General features: G+C 60.5%; 1 protein-coding gene across 16 annotated transcripts in view; it reads right to left on the bottom strand.

Moving 5' to 3' along the window:
* The window catches only part of WNT7B (Wnt family member 7B), a 120766-nt gene that overhangs the window by 79752 nt on the left and 22548 nt on the right, over positions 1 to 18466 (bottom strand). For all 16 annotated transcript variants that reach the window (XR_009543598.1, XR_009543596.1, XR_009543597.1 and 13 more), the window contains exon 2: positions 13789 to 14015. Coding sequence is in view for 10 of the 16 variants with exons in the window: in XM_060166901.1 (XP_060022884.1) it covers positions 13789 to 14015 (227 nt within the window). In the remaining 6 variants the exon portion in view is untranslated. The remainder of the gene's footprint in view (positions 1 to 13788; positions 14016 to 18466) is intronic.

The following is an 18466-nucleotide window of genomic DNA, read 5'->3' as shown; positions in this document are numbered from 1 at the left end:
AATCAAAGCCCAGCGAGGCAGACGGAGGGACTCGGGGCCTGGGGCGCAGGTCACCGGAGGCCATCCTGCCCCCAGCTTGGCCCCCGTGCAGCTCGGTGACCTTGGGCAGGAGGAGGCAGGGGAAGAGGTGTGCACAGCCCCCTTGCAGAGGAGATGCTGCACTTGGACGATCTGTGGACCCCAGGCGTGCAGTGGCGGCGGGGCGCTAGTGGCAGGGGAACACAGGCGGGGAGCTCTGGGGAGGTAGAGCTAGCCTCAGAGTGGGCGTGTCACAAGCTAGTTGCCCAGCAAGGGGTTAGAAATCTCCACCAGTTGTGTAATCACACCAAGAGGCCAGGCCAACGGCGTTAAAAGTGCCACAACCAAGCCCTGCCTAGGCGAGCACGGTGCGGCCTGCCCTCGGAAGCCCGGCCCGTGACCCTCTTCTTCCCCAAACGCTCTCCCTCCCCATCGGCAGCCAGATGGGGGACTCCCACGTCCTCCGACCTAACGCCCCCAAGCAGGCCAGCAGGCGCCCATGCCGTGCCTATGTGTTTGGAGGGCATTTCACAGAACCCTCTCCCAGGCTTTCTGCTCCCGCCTGGTTTCTGCCCTGCTCAGCTCAGACCCGGTTACTCATCAGTTACTCACCGGGCTGCCGCTCCCACTAATTCCTTTTTTATTTGCTTTTAATGAGCCAAACCCTCTCATCTCACCATGGAGACAAAGGGGAGGCAAGCAGTGAGAGAGCTGCAGTCTAGGGAGAACCGAGGAGAATGAGGTGGGGTCCTGGACGGAGGGGTTCCCACGTGCCCGCACTCTGCACATACATCTTATTTAATGCTCACGACAGCCCCGTGGCCCCATTTCACAGACGTGGCTGCAGACTCAGAGGGCTTCGTTACTGGCCCCAGGTCACAGTGTGCCTGACGCGGAGGGATGAGACGGCCCCTCCCCCATCACCACAGGGGCTGGCTTGGAATCCCTGGCATGTCGCCTGCCCGTCCTCCAGGGTGAGAAGGAGCCAGTGTGTAGATTTAGAAAGAAGTCCCTTGGGCTTTCCTGGTGGCGCAGTGGTTGAGAGTCCGCCTGCCGATGCAGGGGACGCGGGTTCGTGCCCCGGTCCGGGAAGATCCCACGTGCCGCGGAGCGGCTGGGCCCGTGAGCCATGGCCGCTGAGCCTGCGCGTCCGGAGCCTGTGCTCCACAACAGGAGAGGCCACAGCAGTGAGGGGCCCGCGTACCGCAAAAAAAAAAAAAAAGAAAGAAGCCCCTTGAACCCGTGCCCCATGGCCAGCAAACATCGACGGCTCCCCAAGCTTCAGAGATGCCCTCGAGCCCAGCCGTCCCACCCACCACGCCATCAAGCCCCACCTGGCCAAGCGCAGCAGCCGGCGCACACCACTGCTCCGGAACAGGAGTAGCCTGGCTCCCTGCTGCCCGCGCTGGGGGACGCGGGCCCCCTCCTTGCTGGGAACCCGGCCCGAGCGCCCATGTGCCTGCAGCTCACCCAGGCTCTGGACGCAGCTGGGAGGCCCCCTGCTCCCGGGAGCCCCATTGGGGTAAGGGCCCTCCTCGGGGCTCCTGCCAGGTGCCCGCGGGCTGCAGGGGTGGTGGGTAGGATCCATGTCTGATTCTTCCAGGTACGCCCACCCTGCAGTATTATTCCCTGAGTCTTCGTGTGAGCAGGGCTGGGGCTGGACGCACTACATTCATCGCCTTCTTTTTTTTTTTTTTTTGCGGTACGCGGGCCTCTCACTGTTGTGGCCTCTCCCGCTGCGGAGCACAGGCTCCGGACGCGCAGGCTCAGCGGCCATGGCTCACGGGCCCAGCCGCTCCGCGGCGTGTGGGATCCTCCCGGACTGGGGCACGAATCCGTGACCCTGCATCGGCAGGTAGACTCTCAACCACTGCGCCACCAGGGAAGCCCCATCACCTCCTTTTATCTCCACGACCACCCACGGAATAGAGCCTCTTGATGAGACCCATCTCGCAGGGGGGAACACCGAGCCTCAAAGGCGGGAAGTGATTTGCTCCAGGCAGTAGCAGTAATGGCCGTCTGAGCACAGCGGCTGCTCCAGCTCTGTCTGGTGATGAGGGTGGGGAGTTGGGTGAAGGCAGCGAGGATGGTCTGTTTGGGGCCAGCAGCTGTCCTGGGGGTACGCTTCAGACTTGGGAGGCCCGGGGGCCCCTCTTGGGATCCAGAGCCACCCCAGCGTGGATCTGTACCCCCGGACACCAGAGCCAGCAACAGGGCTCTGCAGTCTGCGTCTGGCACCTGACAGGTCAAGGTGGGCTCCATTAGCCACGCGGGGCCCCGGCCCGAGGTTTCAGGAAAGCAGAGAGGGAGGTACGGGGAGACTCGGGGAGGAGCAGGCAAGAAAGCCTTGGACTTGCATTCTCACAGCTGCTGTGCCGCCCCAGGCAAGTCACAAACCCTCTCTGAGCCTGCGTCCCCATTCGCCCTACGGCCCCAGGAGCAGCTCTAAGAGCAAACAGGACAAATGGGCATCGCCCTCAGCATCACCAAAAACTGAGCGGGCCAGGGAAGCCCAGGTACAGTGCAGGGGCCCCAGGACAGGCCCAGGCCCCTCTCTGTGCTGTCCACAGCCTCCTCCCAGTCCACCTGCCCAGCTGCCGCCTCCATGCCTATTCCGGATGAACCCACAACAGCCACGCCCTCAGAGACCACTGCCCCATGGATAAACTGAGGCGCCGGCCGCTCAGGGGCCAGCCAGCTCTGCTCTCCCTTTGCTCTTGGTTATTCAAACTTAACCGCACCCCCACTGCCCCGCTCCGTGCCGGCCAGACCTGACTCCCAGGGAAAGAGGGTCTTCCTGGGTCAGTAGGGCCTAGCCCACCCGGCTGTCCCCTCACCCTGACCCCGATGAGGACGCTGGGGACCAGGCAGATCTCTGTGAGCCGTTACTGGAGGGGACAAATGTGGCTCCTGGGTCATGCGGGGGCCTGGGCAGAACAGAGGTCCCCTTACCCCCCCAGGGCAGAGCTGGGGGCTGTGCCGGCCCTCCCCAGGCCCCAGGCACACACACCCTCCTCAGTGTCCCCTCAAAGCCACCTGCCACTTCCTAGCATCCGTAGGGGCCTGGCACACTATCTTTAGAAAGCCACAAAAAGCCCTAATTGAGCTCATAATGACCCGATTAACTGCGGGCCTGGGGAGGCAGGGTGAGAAAAGCACTTGCATCCTTCTGAGAAGGGGAGCTGGGGACCCGGCACCTAGAGGCTGGGAGGGCCTCAGGGACCATCCAGTGCGAGCCACTCAGTGCAACTCCTCAGACAAGGAGTCTGAGGCCCAGAGAGGGGCAGCATGCTGCCCAAGGTCACACAGTGGCTCAGGAAGTCGGGGAGCCCAGACCTGACATTCCAGAATGACTGAGGTGAGGTCAAAGCCCCAGAGAAGGGGCTCAGAGTCTGAGACCTCGAGTTTAAGTCCAGACCCTAAAATTGGCCAGTTGGGTGACCTTGGACCAATCAAGGGGCCTTTCTATGTCTCGATGTCCCCACTTTGCAAAATAAGGATGACTGCTCTATATGGCCAAGTCACCACGTCAGGGGACCCACGTGTGGTCCCGGGTGGGCAGGCCTGGCCCCAGCACACAGAGGGTCGCTGACGTGAGCTTCACGCCCACACGTGTGGGACACACCACACATGGGCTCTCCGTGGGTGTACACAGGTTTAGGCATCCATGCATGTGTACCTCTGCATGTGTCCCCATGCCCGTGTCCCTGGGCATATGCCTGGACTTACGTTTGCACAAATGCAGTTCCTACAAGCGTGAGCAAGTGTGTGCTCCCGTGTGTGTTCCTGTGCTCGTGGCCAACGCAGCTCAGATCTGTCAAACCCTGCCTCTCTGCCAACCTGTACTTGCCCCTCTTTGAAAAAACACAGCATTTTCTACAATTCAGTAATAAAAAGGCAAACAACCCAGTTTAAAATGGGCAAAGGACCCGAATAGACATTTCTCCAAAGAAGGTATAAAAATGTCCATTAGGGCTTCCCTGGTGGCGCAGTGGTTGAGAGTCCGCCTGCCGATGCAGGGGACACGGGTTCGTGTCCCGGTCCGGGAGGATCCCACATGCCGCGGAGCGGCTGGGCCCGTGAGCCATGGCCGCTGAGCCTGCGCGTCCGGAGCCTGTGCTCCGCAATGGGAGAGGCCACAGCGGTGAGAGGCCCGCGTACCGCAAAAAAAAAGAAAAAAAAAAATGTCCATTAAGCACAAAAAAAGATGCTCAACGTCATTAGCCATCAAGGAAATGCAGATCAAAGCCACGATGAGACAGCACGTCACACCCACTAGGATGGCTAAAATACAAAGAGAGACACTAACAAGTGCTGACGAGGACGTGGAGAAATCAGAACCTTCGTGCACCGCTGGTGGGAATGGAAAATGGTGCAGCCGCTATGGAAACCATTTGGAGGTTCCTCAAAATGTTAAATACAGAGTTACTATTAATATTTAACCCAGCAATTCCTCTCCTAGCTATGTACCCAAGAGAAATGAACACGTGTCCACACGACAACTTGTATGTGAATACTCATAGCAGCCTGATTCGCGATAGCCAAAGGAGGAAACAACCCAAATGTCCATCAGCGGACGAATGGATAAAGAAACTGTGGTCTCTCCACACAATGAAACACTCTTCAGCCATATAAAGGAACGGAGTACTGACACAGGCTACGACATGGAGGAACCTTGAAAACGTGATGCTCAGTGAAAGATGCCGGACACAAGAGCCACATGGTGTATGACTCCATTGATATGAAACGTCCAGAATGGGTAAATCCACAGAGATAGGAAGCAGATGAGTGTTGCCAAGGGCGAGGGGGATTGGAGGATGATGGCTAAGGGTTTCTTTTTGGAGCGATGAAAATGTTCTAAAATTGACTATGGTGATGGTTGCACAACCTGTGACTAAAAACCAGTGAATAGTACACTTTAAATGCTTGAATTGTACTGTATATGAGTTATATCTCAATGAAGCTGTTCTAAAAACATACAGCATCTGATGGTTTTAGGGGATTGCATACAACCTGTCCTACTCGATTTAAACTCTCACAGGGGCCCCACCTCACAGTGAGCATGCTTGGCTCAAAGGAGGCGGGTGACTGGCCCAAGGCCTCATGGCAGGCTGACCACAGAGCTGGGATCTGACCCAGGACCCCAGAGTCCATGCTCGGACCACTCCCCCCACACCCACCAGAACAGGGAAACCATACAGTCTGTCTGCCCCCTCACTGACCAGGCCTGAGACCCAGGCTTGCATGTGTCACGCCTGGGCACCCTACTCCATCTCTCACCCTTCCCTCCCTCTCCTCTGCTACCATCCCAGCACCAAGCATGGCCTGCCCTCCTGGCCAACCCCAGGGCCCTAGGGAGGAGGCCCTCAGCCCCTACCCATCCCCAAGCCCACAGCCAAGCATACAGCGGGACAAGACTAACACATCACAGCCCAGGGGACCAGCGGGCTTGGGAGGGTTCACAGGGAGTGCAGGCAGAGGGCCTCGGTCAGAACCACGGACGGGACAGCAGGGCGGGTGGCTGTAGGGAGGGACTTGGGTGGAGGATGCCCAGTGCGGGCCCCTCTCAAGAAGGATGCCGAAGGTGAGTCCTATATGACAAGAGGAATGACCCATGCAAAGGCGCAGGGAACAGTGTTCAGGCAGAGGGAACAGCAATGCTAAGGTCACAGGGAGGGAGGGAGCCACGCGTGTATGGTTTGGTGCAGAAGAGATAGCCACTCCATGGTGACTTTGGGAGCCCGTGGGGACGATATTAGATTTTATTCTATGAACACGGAAAGCCCCTGGAGGGTGCTGCTGTGACCGACATTGGACATGGGACAGGGTGGGCTTCCTGAGTCCTTGGCCCGGCCAGTGGGACAGTGCCAGCTGGTAAGCGCCCCACTCCCCGGAGACCCTCCACCACCACCCCATTCAGCCCTCAGGCTCCCAGGAGCTTAGAAGGGGTGGGAGAATACCTCCCCCTGCCCACAGTTTACAGGTGGAGAGATGGAGGCCAGGGAGGCCAGGAGACACCCTAGGCCACACCAGCAGCTCCCGGGGTCCCCCAGCGGGGCAGCGCAGTGCCCGTGTCCCAGCCTTGGCTCAGTCATGGGGCCTGGGCACGCACCCCCTGCCCGAGCTGCATCCCAGCACACACGGGCGAGGTGGAGAGGCTGTGGGGCGGGGGGGGAGGCAGGGGAGCCCAGAGATGCCTCGAGGCCCACCAGGCCCCAAATCCCCATTTGTGCACTTGAAGGGTCAGAAGCCCAGAGGCCCCGCCCCACCAGGCCCCCGCCATCCTGACCTAGGATTCTGGCGGTGTGGGGGGCCTGGCCTGGACCACCACCGGGTGCGATCCACGCTCTGCTGAGTGAGGCTGGAGAGGATGCCTTGCACCCCGGGGCCTGTTTCTGTACCTGCTAAAGGGAGGTGACAACATCACCCACCTCGCGGGGTCCAGCGCCGCGTGGGTGAGGAAGTGCTCAGGGCGCGGAAGCTGCTCTTATCACCCATCGCAGAGCAGCCTGGACCCTGGGCCTGGGACAGGCGAAGGCCTGCGCTGGCGCTGTGTGTGTGCACGTGCGTGTGCCCGTGCGTGTGCGTGTGTGTTGCCCTCTCTGTGTCCCTCTTGCTGTAGGTCTCTGTCTGTCCTTCCCTCTCAGTTTCTGCCTCTCTCTCTACGGCCCCCTGTCCCCCTGGCTCTCTCCGGCCCCGTCCCAGCCGCCGCCCCGGCTCGTCCCCGGCTGAGTCAGTGTCTCCACGCTAAGCTCTTCCCTGCCGTTGTCACAAACAGAGCACTGGAAACAGTCGTGCCACGTCCGAACACGCCGGCACACCCGCGCCCGCGGCCTTTGTTCTGACCCGGCGGGGCCCTCACAGCCGCAGCGGCCCTCCAGGGGGGTCGTGCTCCGGCTGGGCCCGGGGGGCCTGGCCCAGGGCCACGCGGCGAGGGGCAGCCAGGGCCGGGGGGTCTGCGTCCCCAGCTGGGCTGGCCTTCCAGGAGCTTCCACCCCTGCCCCGTGGCTCTGGGGAGGCTGGCAAGGCCTCTTCTGCGGCCTGTCTCCTTAGGGAGGTCAGCCCCGGGCAGCCTTCCTCAGACCACACCCTCCTTTGTCGGGCCTGCGGCAAAGTCAGCCGCTGCCTGTGAGGGGGGACGCGATGGAACCAGAGCCCCTTCCCCGCCCCCCGCAGCTGCCCCCGTCTCCACCAGCTGGCATCCGGACCCCGCCGGGGCACAGGGCTGAACCGTGGGTTCAGATCTCTAGTTCTCACCGGCGTGTGACCTTGGCCAAGACAGGCTTCCGTGGGCCTCAGTCTCCCCATCTATGCTGTGCGGACAGGGGAACCAGGAGCGAGTGATGTTTGTGCAAGCGCCGGCCGCGGCGGCCTCGGGGGAATGGTGCTCCCACAGTGGTGGCAGGAGGGGTCCCAGGTGGAGACGGACTGAGGTCCGGGCCAGGCCTGGCCCCTGGAGGCCGGGGATGGAGGCCCGCCCACCTGGGATCTGTGTCCTGCTCGGTGGACCAGACCCCGGCATCCTGGACCCCTCGTCCGTGGAGCCCTGGGCAGATGTGCGTGCCAAGGAAGCAGAGGGTCTTCCCGCCCCTATTCTGAGGAGAGACGCCTCCCCAAGTCCTGGTGGCGTCGGGGCCCCAGCCTCAGCCCTGGTGTGGGTGGGTAGACGGGGGCCCGGAGAATGGGAGGCCGTGCCCAGGGTCACACAGTGGGACCGCGGCAGCGCCCTCTCCCCTCCCAGACCCCATCCGCCTCCCACAGCCTGTCCTGTCTGTCCGGGCCCTGCCACTGAAGGTGGAAAATTCCCATCCTGGATGAGCTCCAGGCGGACCGAGAGGAGTCACGTGGAGGGATCGACCACGGCCCAGCCTGAGCCCCCAGCTGCTCACCACTGGTGGGTCCAGAGCCCGGTTGTCTCAGGAACCGCTGCTCCCGGGAGCAAGCTGGCCTTCCGGTGCAGGGGCCCAGAGCCAGGGCCACCCGAGCGACCAAGGCTCATCATCCTGAACCAGGAGTGGGCTTGGGGAGCCCTGCCTCCAGGAAAGTCTTTCTGATTCTGACATTCGAGGCCCCAATTCTCCCTAGCGTCCTGGTTGCCTGGACCCCGGGCCTCGAGCCTGGACAATGTCTGTTCTGCTGCCTCAGGCTGGGCCCCCGGGGTTGGGGGTGGGGGTAGGGAGTGACCAGGACAGACAGGACGAAGCTGTGTGTCCCTCAGAGCTGGGGCCTGTGGGCCGAGAGGGCGTGCCCGGTGCAAGGCCGGGGCCCGGCAGGCCTCCCAGTCCAGCCCCATCGGCTCACCCAGGGCATCCCGGGTGCAAGGCTCCGAGCGCAGGGCTGGGTGGCTTCGCTCCACTGCCAGCGCCCTGCCCCTGGCCTGACAGGCAGCAGGCACTCAGCGCTTGCAGGCTGAGCAGTTACAGGTGCTGCCAAAGGGAACCACCCTCACGCCCCTGCGCCGCCCCCGGAAGCAGATGGTCTGCCCTCAGCCGAGCTGGAGGACGGCGTCCTGGGAGAAGGCAGTCAGACCTGGGTTCGAATGTCTGCTCTGCCCCTGACCAGGGTGACTCCGGGCAACTCCTGACCCCTCTGAGAGCAGTGCCGCCAGCAGAGGTCTCACACAAGCCACACAGGTCATTTTAACTTTTCTAGTTGCCACATAAAGGAAGTGAAGATAATTAGGTGAGCTTAAACTTGGTAACACATTTTATTTAGCCAATATATCCAAATATTACCATTTCTACATCTTAATGTGAAAAGATCACGAAAGAGCTATTTTTCTTGCTTCTTTTCTCTCCAAGTCTTTGAAACCTGTCATGTGTCTCACACTCAACGGCACACCGCAGCTCGCACGCACCATATTTCAAGCGCTCTCCTGCCCGCGGCGGCCTGTGCCCCCAGAGTGGACAGTGCAAGCTTCGTCCCTCCTGGGGACTCGTGTCGGACCTCCCTGAGCCTGGTGTGCAAGCCCCGGGCAGGGGGCCGGGCATGCGGTAGGTGCACAGGGCCTGGGAGCTGCCCTTTCTCCTCCAAGGCCCCAGCCAGTGGCCGACTTGAAGCCCCCAGACCCTCGCCTTTCAGACACTCAGAGGTAGGCCACTCTGCTCCCTCAGAGTGTCCAGGAACGGATGGCCTTTGCTGAGCCCCTACTGCAGGCAGCCAGGAGGCTCAGGGCTTGCTCCCAACGCAAATCTCACCCACAAAACAAACGGGCGCCACGTGAGGCAGGATTAGGGGTGGCCCCTATGCCTGGTCATGTCCGAGCGGCTCGTGATGGGCGGGACTCAGTGTTCCATGGCAGCTCGGGGTGGGCGGGGGCCCGAGTGCACGCAGCTGCAGCCCCCATGCCCGTGCCAGTGGGTCCCAAGGGGCTGGGCTCAGGCAGAGATGGGGCGGTGGGCGGCAGGAGGCCCTCTGTGCTCAGACCCACCTGTGCCTTCCTGGCCTTCACAGCGCTCACGCCTCAGCCCACAGCCCTCCAGCCGTGACCCCTCCTGCCGCCTCCGGTCTCCCCACCGTCCCGTTTGCTCCAGGCGCTCCCACAGTTCCTGGAAAATACCATCCACTTTCTTCCGGCCTCTGGACTTTGGCACATGCTGTTCCCTCCACCTGGAGCCCCCTTCCCTGCTCTCACCTTCAGGCTGCTCTGGGTCACTCTGATCCTCCCTCGGGTCTCAACGGACACATCACCCCATCAAGGAAGCCCTCGACAGCAGTCCTCATTCCGTTGTGGCGCCTGTTAGAAATGCCCTGCCTGGGGACCCTGAGTTTCTAACGGGTGTCCCTGGAATACGAGGTTCACCCCTGACTCTCATGCTTTCCCCCGTCCCCCTCCCGCACCCCATGGAAAAAGACAGTTGAGTTGGGGACGCATTCACATACCCCACCCCAACAAGCTCATTTCCAGGTAACGGGAGAGACGGGTAGGAGGGGCCAGGGTGGCCCAGCCTCGCTCTGTAAGGGAGAAAATAGGCTTGGGTGGGCTCCGGTGGCCAGAGGGTGGAGGCCGCCCGGCGTGAGGGGAGACCTCGTTGGTGGAGGGAGGATTAGGGTGGGCCTCAACTCCCCAGAGGAAGCACAGCAACTGGCCCCCCGAGGGCCCCAGGGCAAAGCCGGCACAGGGTCATCATAAGAAAGATCTCTCTTATGTGGAGTAGTAAGCTCCCCATCTCTGGAAGCATCCAAGCAACAGCACCAGGTGCTGGAAAAGGAGTTGGAACTTCGCACAGGCATCGATTTGCACCTTTAAAGGGTTTGCCTTCAGCTCTCAAGATTTAGGCGTGGCCCAAGGTCACAGGCAGGGCCTGATGGGGGCCTGTCCCACCCACCCAGGCCATCCCCCCTCTCAGGGCCAATCATTAATTGGCACCGCTCGAGTGGCTGCCTGCCAGCCCATGGCCCGGCTCCCATCCCATGCCCGGGGCACCTGCATGCCTCTTACATGGGCTGGCCTCGCTGCTCAGCCCGACTTCCTGCTTGTGAGTCCCAGGAGCTGAGCCCTGGGCGGAGCGAGGGGCCTGCTCAGACCACCATGACAGCACGCAGAGGGACTCCTGCTGCCTGCAGGGCTCAGCCCAGCTCAGCCTGCAGCCAGGGCCCTCCTGGCTGAGAGCTGGGCCTTCCCCGGAGGGCAGCGAGGAGCCGGGGGAGGGGGTGGGGCTTCCGGCTGGTCGGGAGACAGCCTGGGTGTTAGGAAGCCCACCCCCCCCCGGGGGGCAGAGAGCAGAGGGAACCTCAGGCAGGTGCTGAGCTGGCCCGGGGCTGACAGACCCCTGAGGAGGAAGCGCCAGGGCGTGGCTTCAGCCCCCCTGTGGATGACGGAGAGCCAGGAGGGGTGAAAAAAGGCGTTGGCGGCCAGCGGGGAAATCAGATGTGAATAAGCAGGCGGAGGGGAAGGGCCTCCCAGGGTGAGAAGCTGCAGGAGGGAAGCGGCCCGGAAGGCTCAGCGATGGCCAAAGCTCTAGTTTCCAGAAGGGATGGAGGGAGGCAGGGGCTACTCAAACTCCAAGCTAGGAAGCTAACTTTATCCTGGGCAATAGGGAGCTACTGAAGGTTTTGGAGGAAGGGAGTGACATGGCATGGACGGGGTGGGGAAGGAGGCATAGGGAGGAACTGACAGCTGCCAGAGGAGGGCCAGGGAGGCAGGCCCGCAGTGGCCATGGGGCAGAGTGGGGGGATTGACAGAGGGGACAACCCCAGGTTTCTGCTGGACGACTGGGTGGTCAGGCCAGCAGGGGAGGCTGAGGATGGAGATTTCAGCAGCAAGATGCTGAACGTGTTGACCAGAGGCTCCCATGGGTCAGCCGCGCCGAGTGGTCCACAGGGGGCAGCCGTGCCGGTCTTGACGCCGGTGGGGGTGGTGGGAGAGCTGATTGGGGCGGGGCTGGGAAGGAGCAACCAGAGGCTAGAGGAAGCCCAGGTGAGCTGGGGCCCAGCCAAGGAAGAGGGTCAGTCGGCCACACCAAGGTCACTAATGGCCGGCACAGGGGTGACTGGAGTGAGAAAATGAGGGACGGGGACAGTGGGTGTGGACATCTCTGCCAAAAACTCTGCCTCTGAAATGCTCATGAAAGTGAGAGGGGGTGTCCTAGGTGGGCTCCCTAGAAGCAGAGCCTGAGATGCCTGATCCCAAGGGGAGCTCAGGGCATGAAGAATGTCACAGAGCAGCCCCACCTGCACAAGGGGACTTTATACCCTCTGCGTCAGCCCGTCCTTGGCTGTAGGCACCCCTCTCTGTGGGCAGAGGGCTAGACTCCAAGAAGGAACAGCTGTGAGCTGCAAGCCGAGATCCTTACAGCACCAGGGGCTGCTCTCGGGGAAAGTGATGTGGGTCCCCTACGCGGGGGCCGGTCGCTGGCAGGGGGGCCTACGCCAATCCTCTGGGCTTTGGAGGGTGCGTAGGAGCCCGGCATTTACTATTGGTGCTATTGGTGAACTCCCCGCCTGGGGCCTGACCCTGACGAGAGGATCAGAGTGGCCAGGTCTCCCTCACCGCCTATGTCTTGAGGTCCTAAATGAAGGGCAAGTTCCCACCTGTCCTCAGGCCACAGGACCATGTCCACTGCCCGTCCCCCTTTGCACAGGGAGGCAGGGAGGGCTACCAGAAAGGGGATCTGAACCCAGCTCCCCCGTGTGGCCACTGGCCACCGCACAAGTCCCCTGGCCTCAGTATCCTCAGCTGTGCCGTGGGGATGGTCACAGCTGCATCGGAGCCCAGGGTCCTGGGGGGCGGGGTGGGTGGGAAGGGGACGGGCAGTGCCAGGCAGGCAGGTGGGCACCTGGCATGAAGCGGGCACTGGTGCCCGTGCCCTCCCAGCTGCGGGGGACGGGGCAGGCAGTCCCACCCTCTCCACTGGCACCTGGAGGGCAGAAGCTGCACTTGGGTGGCGCGGCCCTCGGGAGGGGGCGGTGCTACCCCCCGTGCCGGGTGCCACCCACAGGCTGCTCACCCAAAGGAGCCCCTGGGGGCGTTCCCCTGTGCCTCCCCCAGCCCCACGCAGGCGTTCCAAGCCCTGCAGAGCTCAGCTCTGGCCTCCGTCCCGCCAGCTGTGACTCCGCTCCAAAGGCCCAGGCTCCTTGGCCCTCTGGGAACGGAAGGACCTGTTGTGATCACACGTTTGGAGGCTCACCTGTGCCCGCGGGTTGGGGTCTGGGATAACAGGGCAGCCCTGCATGCCCGGCACTGTGTCCCCTTATCACCCTCTGCCCTCTGACCCTCACAATGGCCTGGGGGTGGGGGGTGGCAGGTGTCTCACCATCCCCACCCTCACTTGTTCAACAGCTGTTTATTAAGTACCTACTGCACACAGGCACTGGGAGAGGTGCTGGGGACTCAGACGAGGGCCTGCTCGCTCAGAGCTCAGGTTACAAACGAGGAAACTGAGGCCCCGAAGCCCCAAGGGCAAGACCCAAGGTCACACAGCGGCTCCAAATCAGGTCAGGCTCCGCAAGTCCCACTTCTCCCTTTCACTCCTCAGTCTCCTTCCCTGTAAAATGGGCACACGGGAGCCTCCCCCGGGGCTGTGTGGCCCAGGGACTGTGCAAAGCACAGCGGGGCTCAGCCCACAGAAATCTGGATGTGCCACTGCCCACGGAATCGGAGGCCACCCCTCTCCCCCGTCCCCCCCCCCCGCACAACCCTGCCCTCCCTCCAGCCGGACTCCTCCCTGCCCCCACCTGTCACACTGCTGCGCCCTGCTGTTCCCTCTGGCCAGAGTCCCTTCCACTCTCAGAATCCCAGCTACAATCATACAGCGCTTCCTGTGGGCCGCCACCTTTCGCATCAAGCCCCCCAACCACCCCCTGCAGGAACCACTACTGTTACCCCATTTCCAGACACAGACACAGAGACATGGAGAGACAAAGCCTCGTGCCTAGGGCCACCCAGCTGCCGCGCATCAGCACGGCGTGCCTCTAACCACTGCGCCACCAACCTGCCCGCTCACGTCCACACAGGACAGTGTCCCCCAGCCTGACAGCCCAGAGCAAGGGCCCTCGTCCATTCACACGGGCTGGCCCCTGTCGACACCTCCCTCGTTCCAGACGCGGCAGTGTCCCAGAGGGCCAGGCCAGGTCCGGGTCCGGGTCTCCCTGGGGTCCTGGGCCTCCAGCAGGCCACACCCAGAGAAGTGCTGTTACAGCAAAGAAATCAGCCAGCAGGTGTAGAAAAGCGAGCGTGGGCCACCTGGCCTGGCCTTCAGTGGGTGGCCTGGCCCCCAGGCACCCAAAGCCCCGAAGGCAGGGTCCCCGCAAGCCCGGAGGCGCCCTTACCTACTCGGAGCTCTTGCCCGAAGACAGTCTTCTCGCCGAGGGCGGAGCAGTTCCAGCGTCCGAAGCGGAACTGGTACTGGCACTCGTTGATGCCCATCTGCGCCCCCTCCCCAATCACGATGATGGCATCGGGCCGGCTCTGGCAGATGGCACGCTGCCGCGGGGCCAAGCCAGGAATCTTGTTGCAGATGATGTTGGCTCCCAGGGCCACGACGGATGACAGCGCTCTGTAGGGGGGAGAGGATGCCGAGGAGGTGAGACACCTTGGCAGGCTCCCGCCACCCCGCCCCTGCCACTCTCCCCACTCAGTCCCTCGGCCAGCAGACGTGTTCCAGGAGCCCACCTCGTGCCAAGCTCTGCCCGCCAGGGAACAGAGCACAGAGCCCTGCCCTCAGGCACCATGTTCCACTGACCTGCACACAGGGTTCCAGCTCGAAAAGGCACACACACCCGCGCCCCCCAGCCTCGAATCTGCAGGAACGGGATCGCAAGAACCACGGCATCACAAGTTCCATGAATCAACAAGAGCCGCGCCTCTCTGTGCCTCCGAATCAGACGCACAGACCCTTCGTGGATTTGACAGCCACCAGCCTGTGACTGTCCACAGCTCCCCCAAGCAGCAGACCCCAACTCCCAGACAACTGAGGCTTTTCCATCACTTGTAGACCCCCGGCTCCCTCCACCCCAGGGTGCCTGGACCAGGCAGGCTGCGAAGTAGGCTGGGCAGGCCGGCAGCCAAGCCCACCGGGTCCTGACTGCAGCCACAGCCCGTGTGTGACCTTGGGGAGACATTCTGCCTCTCTGAGACTCAGTTTTCACACCCATGACATGGGGTATAAAACACCTTTCTCCCCCTCTCCGAGGGGAGAAAGGCTGCACACACACGTGGGGATGACTGGTGTTATTGTTTCTGGAAGACTGGGTGCACTCAGAGGAGGAAACAGGAGCTGATGTGCATTGAGCACCTACTGTGTGCTAGGCTCGGGTGCTTTATTGCAACATTGTATCCTCAGAGCGGTCCCCTGAGGGTGCCTAGTAATTAATCTCCCAGCACCCTGCAGGGACTGGGGGCCTGTTTCTCTCTTCCCCTGGGTGTCATCAGTGTGATTGTTTATTCGTTTAAGGAGGTGAAATTCACGTTGCAGAAAGTTAACCATTTTACAGTCCTGCGGCATTGAGTACATTGCCAATGTCGGTCAACCACCACCTCTATCAAGTTCCAAGGCACTCACCACCCCAGGAGGCAACCCCTACCCCTTAGCAGTCACTCCCCTAGCCCCTGGCAGCCACTAGACATTTCATACAGATGGAATCATACAACATGTGACCTTTTGTGCCTGGCTTCTTCCACTTAGTATAACCTCCTCAAAGTTCATCCTCATTGTATCATGAACTTCCTTCCTTTTTATGATGGCCAAATAATATTCCATTGTAATGCGAGACCGCATTCTGTTTATCCCTTCATCACTGATGGACGTTTGGGTTGTTTCCACCTTTTGGCTGTTGTGAATAACGCTGCTCTGAACACGTGCACACAAGTTTTCTTTGAGTCCCTATTTTCCATTCTTCGGGGCATGTACCTAGGAGTGGAATTGCTGGGTCACGAGGTCGTTGGTTTTGCTTTCTGAGGAACGGGCAGGCTGTTTCCCCACAGAAGCTGCATCAATTGTTTGGTTTTAAGCACCCAGGGAAGGGACAGCAAGCTGAAAGGAGGCGGGCTGGGTTCCGCAGACCCACAGCAACAGCTGGGTTTCAAGACAGAGTCTGGGGGCAGAAGGTGGGAGTGGGGAGGCCACGAGGGGCTCCCCAAAGCCACTGCGCAGGCCCTGGCCTCCTGGCACGGTGAGTTCCCTCCTTCTGCCCACAGCCTGCCAGCCCCTTTCTTGAGAGAAACGAGTCAGTGTTTTTCCAGGGCAGCCGAGCACCCACGGCCAGCTGGGAAAGTCCCCGTGTGGCCTGAGCCCACAGCACGTGCTGCGACCAGGACGCCCCGGCGACACTCAATCCCCGTGGCCCGCCAGCCCCACCCACTAATCTGGCAAAGACCCCCCTGGGTCTCCCACGGGCACCACGGGCAGCAACGCCTGAGGCTGGCGTGAAGGAAGAGCATCTGGGCAGGCGGGGCTGGGAGCGGGCTGGAATCTGGGGAATTCAGCCCAAAGTAATTGTAGCTGCTCAGAAAACCAACCCAGGGAAATGAGATGGATGGGAACCCTGCCGGGCACCAGCCTCCAGCCCTCCGGTCGGAGCCTGGATGCGAAAAGCACATTCCCCATGCCCAGATCCTTCCAGCAGGCTCTGGGCTGCCAAGGCCCTGCTGCCCAGGGTAAGAACCCTTGCTCCTGGGGGCAGAAGTTCAGACACATGGGGTCTAACTGGATGCACCTGGGGGCAGAAACAGATTATTGCAGCCCTGGTCTCCCCTCTCCAGGCAGGCCACCCCTAGCACCCACCTCCCCCGACCCCACCCTGATGGTGTCCCTGAGAGCCCACCTACAGCTCCCTGGGTTCCTTTGATCAGAATCTGACGCCTCCTAGGATCTGGTCTCTGACGACCTGCCACCCCTGCTTGCGCTCATCCCTCTGCTGGCATGCTGGTGTCCCTCCCTTTCTTCTGTCTCGAAAACTCTCCTGCCCTTCCAGGCCCAAGGGCAAAGCCCCACTCGGCTCAAACCCCTCTTCCCCAGGCACCCAGGACACGCATTGTGGACGCTTGTCCCTCGAGTACCAACCTCACCCCTGGTCTCTTGGTCGTTGTTTCCACCCCTGGCTCCCCCACCAGCCCGCAAACACGTCGAGGGCAGTGCCAGGTCTGAGTTGGCCCTAGGGCCTCGGGGACTGCCCCGTGTAGCCGACCATGAGTGTGGAGTGGATGAATGAATGAATGAATGAATGAATGAATACTCAGGGATTATGTCAAAAAGAGCTCCTGCAAGTCAATAACAAGAAGACCACATTTAAAAAATGGGTGAAGGACTTAAACCTTTCTCCAAGGAGAGACAAATGGCCAACGAGCACGGGAAAAGATTCTAAACATCAATCATCATTAGGGTAATGCAGATCAGAACCACGGAGAGGAAATACCTCACACCCACCAAGCCGGCTATGATCAAAACAGAAAAGAGCACGCATTGGCGAGGATGTGGGCAAACTGGGACCCTTATGCATTGCCGGTGAGAATGTTAAATGGTGCAGCCGCTGTAGACAGCAGCTGGGAAGTTCCTCACAAAGGAATGACCATAGCACCCAGCAATTCCACTCCTAGGTGTGTGTTCAAAAGAATGAAGGCAGGCGTTCCAACAAAAACCTGTACACAAATGTTCATAGCAGCACTAGTCACAATAGCCAAAAGGAGGAACTAACCCAAATGTCCGTCAACGGATGAATGGATAAACAGAATGTGGTCCACCCGGACAGTGGAATATTATTTGGCCATGAAAAGGAATGAAGTACAGACACATGCTACGTGGATGAACCTCAAAAACATTATACTCGGGCTTCCCTGGTGGTGCAGTGGTTGGGAGTCCGCCTGCCGATGCAGGGGACACGGGTTCGTGCCCCGGTCCGGGAAGATCCCACATGCTGCGGAGCGGCTGGGCCCGTGAGCCATGGCCGCTGAGCCTGCGCGTCCGGAGCCTGTGCTCCGCAACGGGAGAGGCCACAACAGTGAGAGGCCCGCGTACCGCAAAAAACAAAAACAAAAACAAAAACATTATACTCAGTGAAAGAAGCCAGACACAAAAGGCCACATATTGTACGATTCCTTTTCTATGAAATGTCCAGCAAAGGTAAATCCACAGAGACAGAAGCAGAGTAGGCCAGGGGCTGGGGGAGGGGCAATGAGAAGTCACTGCTTCCTAGGTGCGGAATTTCCACCTGGGGTGATGGATAAGTTACGGAACTAGATAGAGGTGATGGTTACACAACATTGAAGATGTATGAAATGCCATGGAATTGTATACTTTAACACGGTGAAAGTGAAGTGGCAAATTTTATGTTAAATGAACTTTGAACACGATTTTTAAAAATGCTCTCTGGGCTTCCCTGGTGGCTCAGTGGTTAAGAATCCTCCAGCCAATGCAGGGCACACGGGTTCGATCCCTGGTCCGGGAAGATCCCGCATGCCGCGCAGCAACGAAGCCCGTGCGCCACAACTACTGAAGCCCACGCGCCTAGAGCCCGTGCTCCGCAACAAGAGAAGCCACCGCAATGAGAAGCCCGCGCACCGCAATGAAGAGTAGCCCCCGCTCGCCGCAACTAGAGAAAGCCTGCGCGCAGCAACAAAGATCCAACGCAGCCAAAAATAAAATTAATTAATTTTTTAAAAATGCTCTCTGTACACAGGACTCCCACATCCCCGGCCATAGGTGGGATCTGTGGAAGGGGACCAGAGGCTGGTACCCTGTATGCTTCTCCCAGGCGACGGGTGCTGATGCAGTAGGGGGATGGGAGCCCCCAGCCATCCTCCGGATGTCAGTGTGTAGATTAGAGGTAAAACAAAAGCTTCAGAGAAGAGAGTCGCACCGTATACCAGGAGCAAAAATAATCAGATATGGTTGATAGTTCAGAAATGATTTCAACATTGTCTCCCTTACAATGTGGAGATTTTTTTCCCCTAAAGATATTAAATATTCCCATTCTGAGCACCCGCCTTGGACAACACAGGCCTCCGCTGTGT

The sequence above is a fragment of the Lagenorhynchus albirostris genome, chromosome 11, assembly GCF_949774975.1.
Source record: "Lagenorhynchus albirostris chromosome 11, mLagAlb1.1, whole genome shotgun sequence".
Taxonomy (NCBI): domain Eukaryota; kingdom Metazoa; phylum Chordata; class Mammalia; order Artiodactyla; family Delphinidae; genus Lagenorhynchus; species Lagenorhynchus albirostris.
This window is presented reverse-complemented; position numbering and strand designations above follow the sequence as displayed.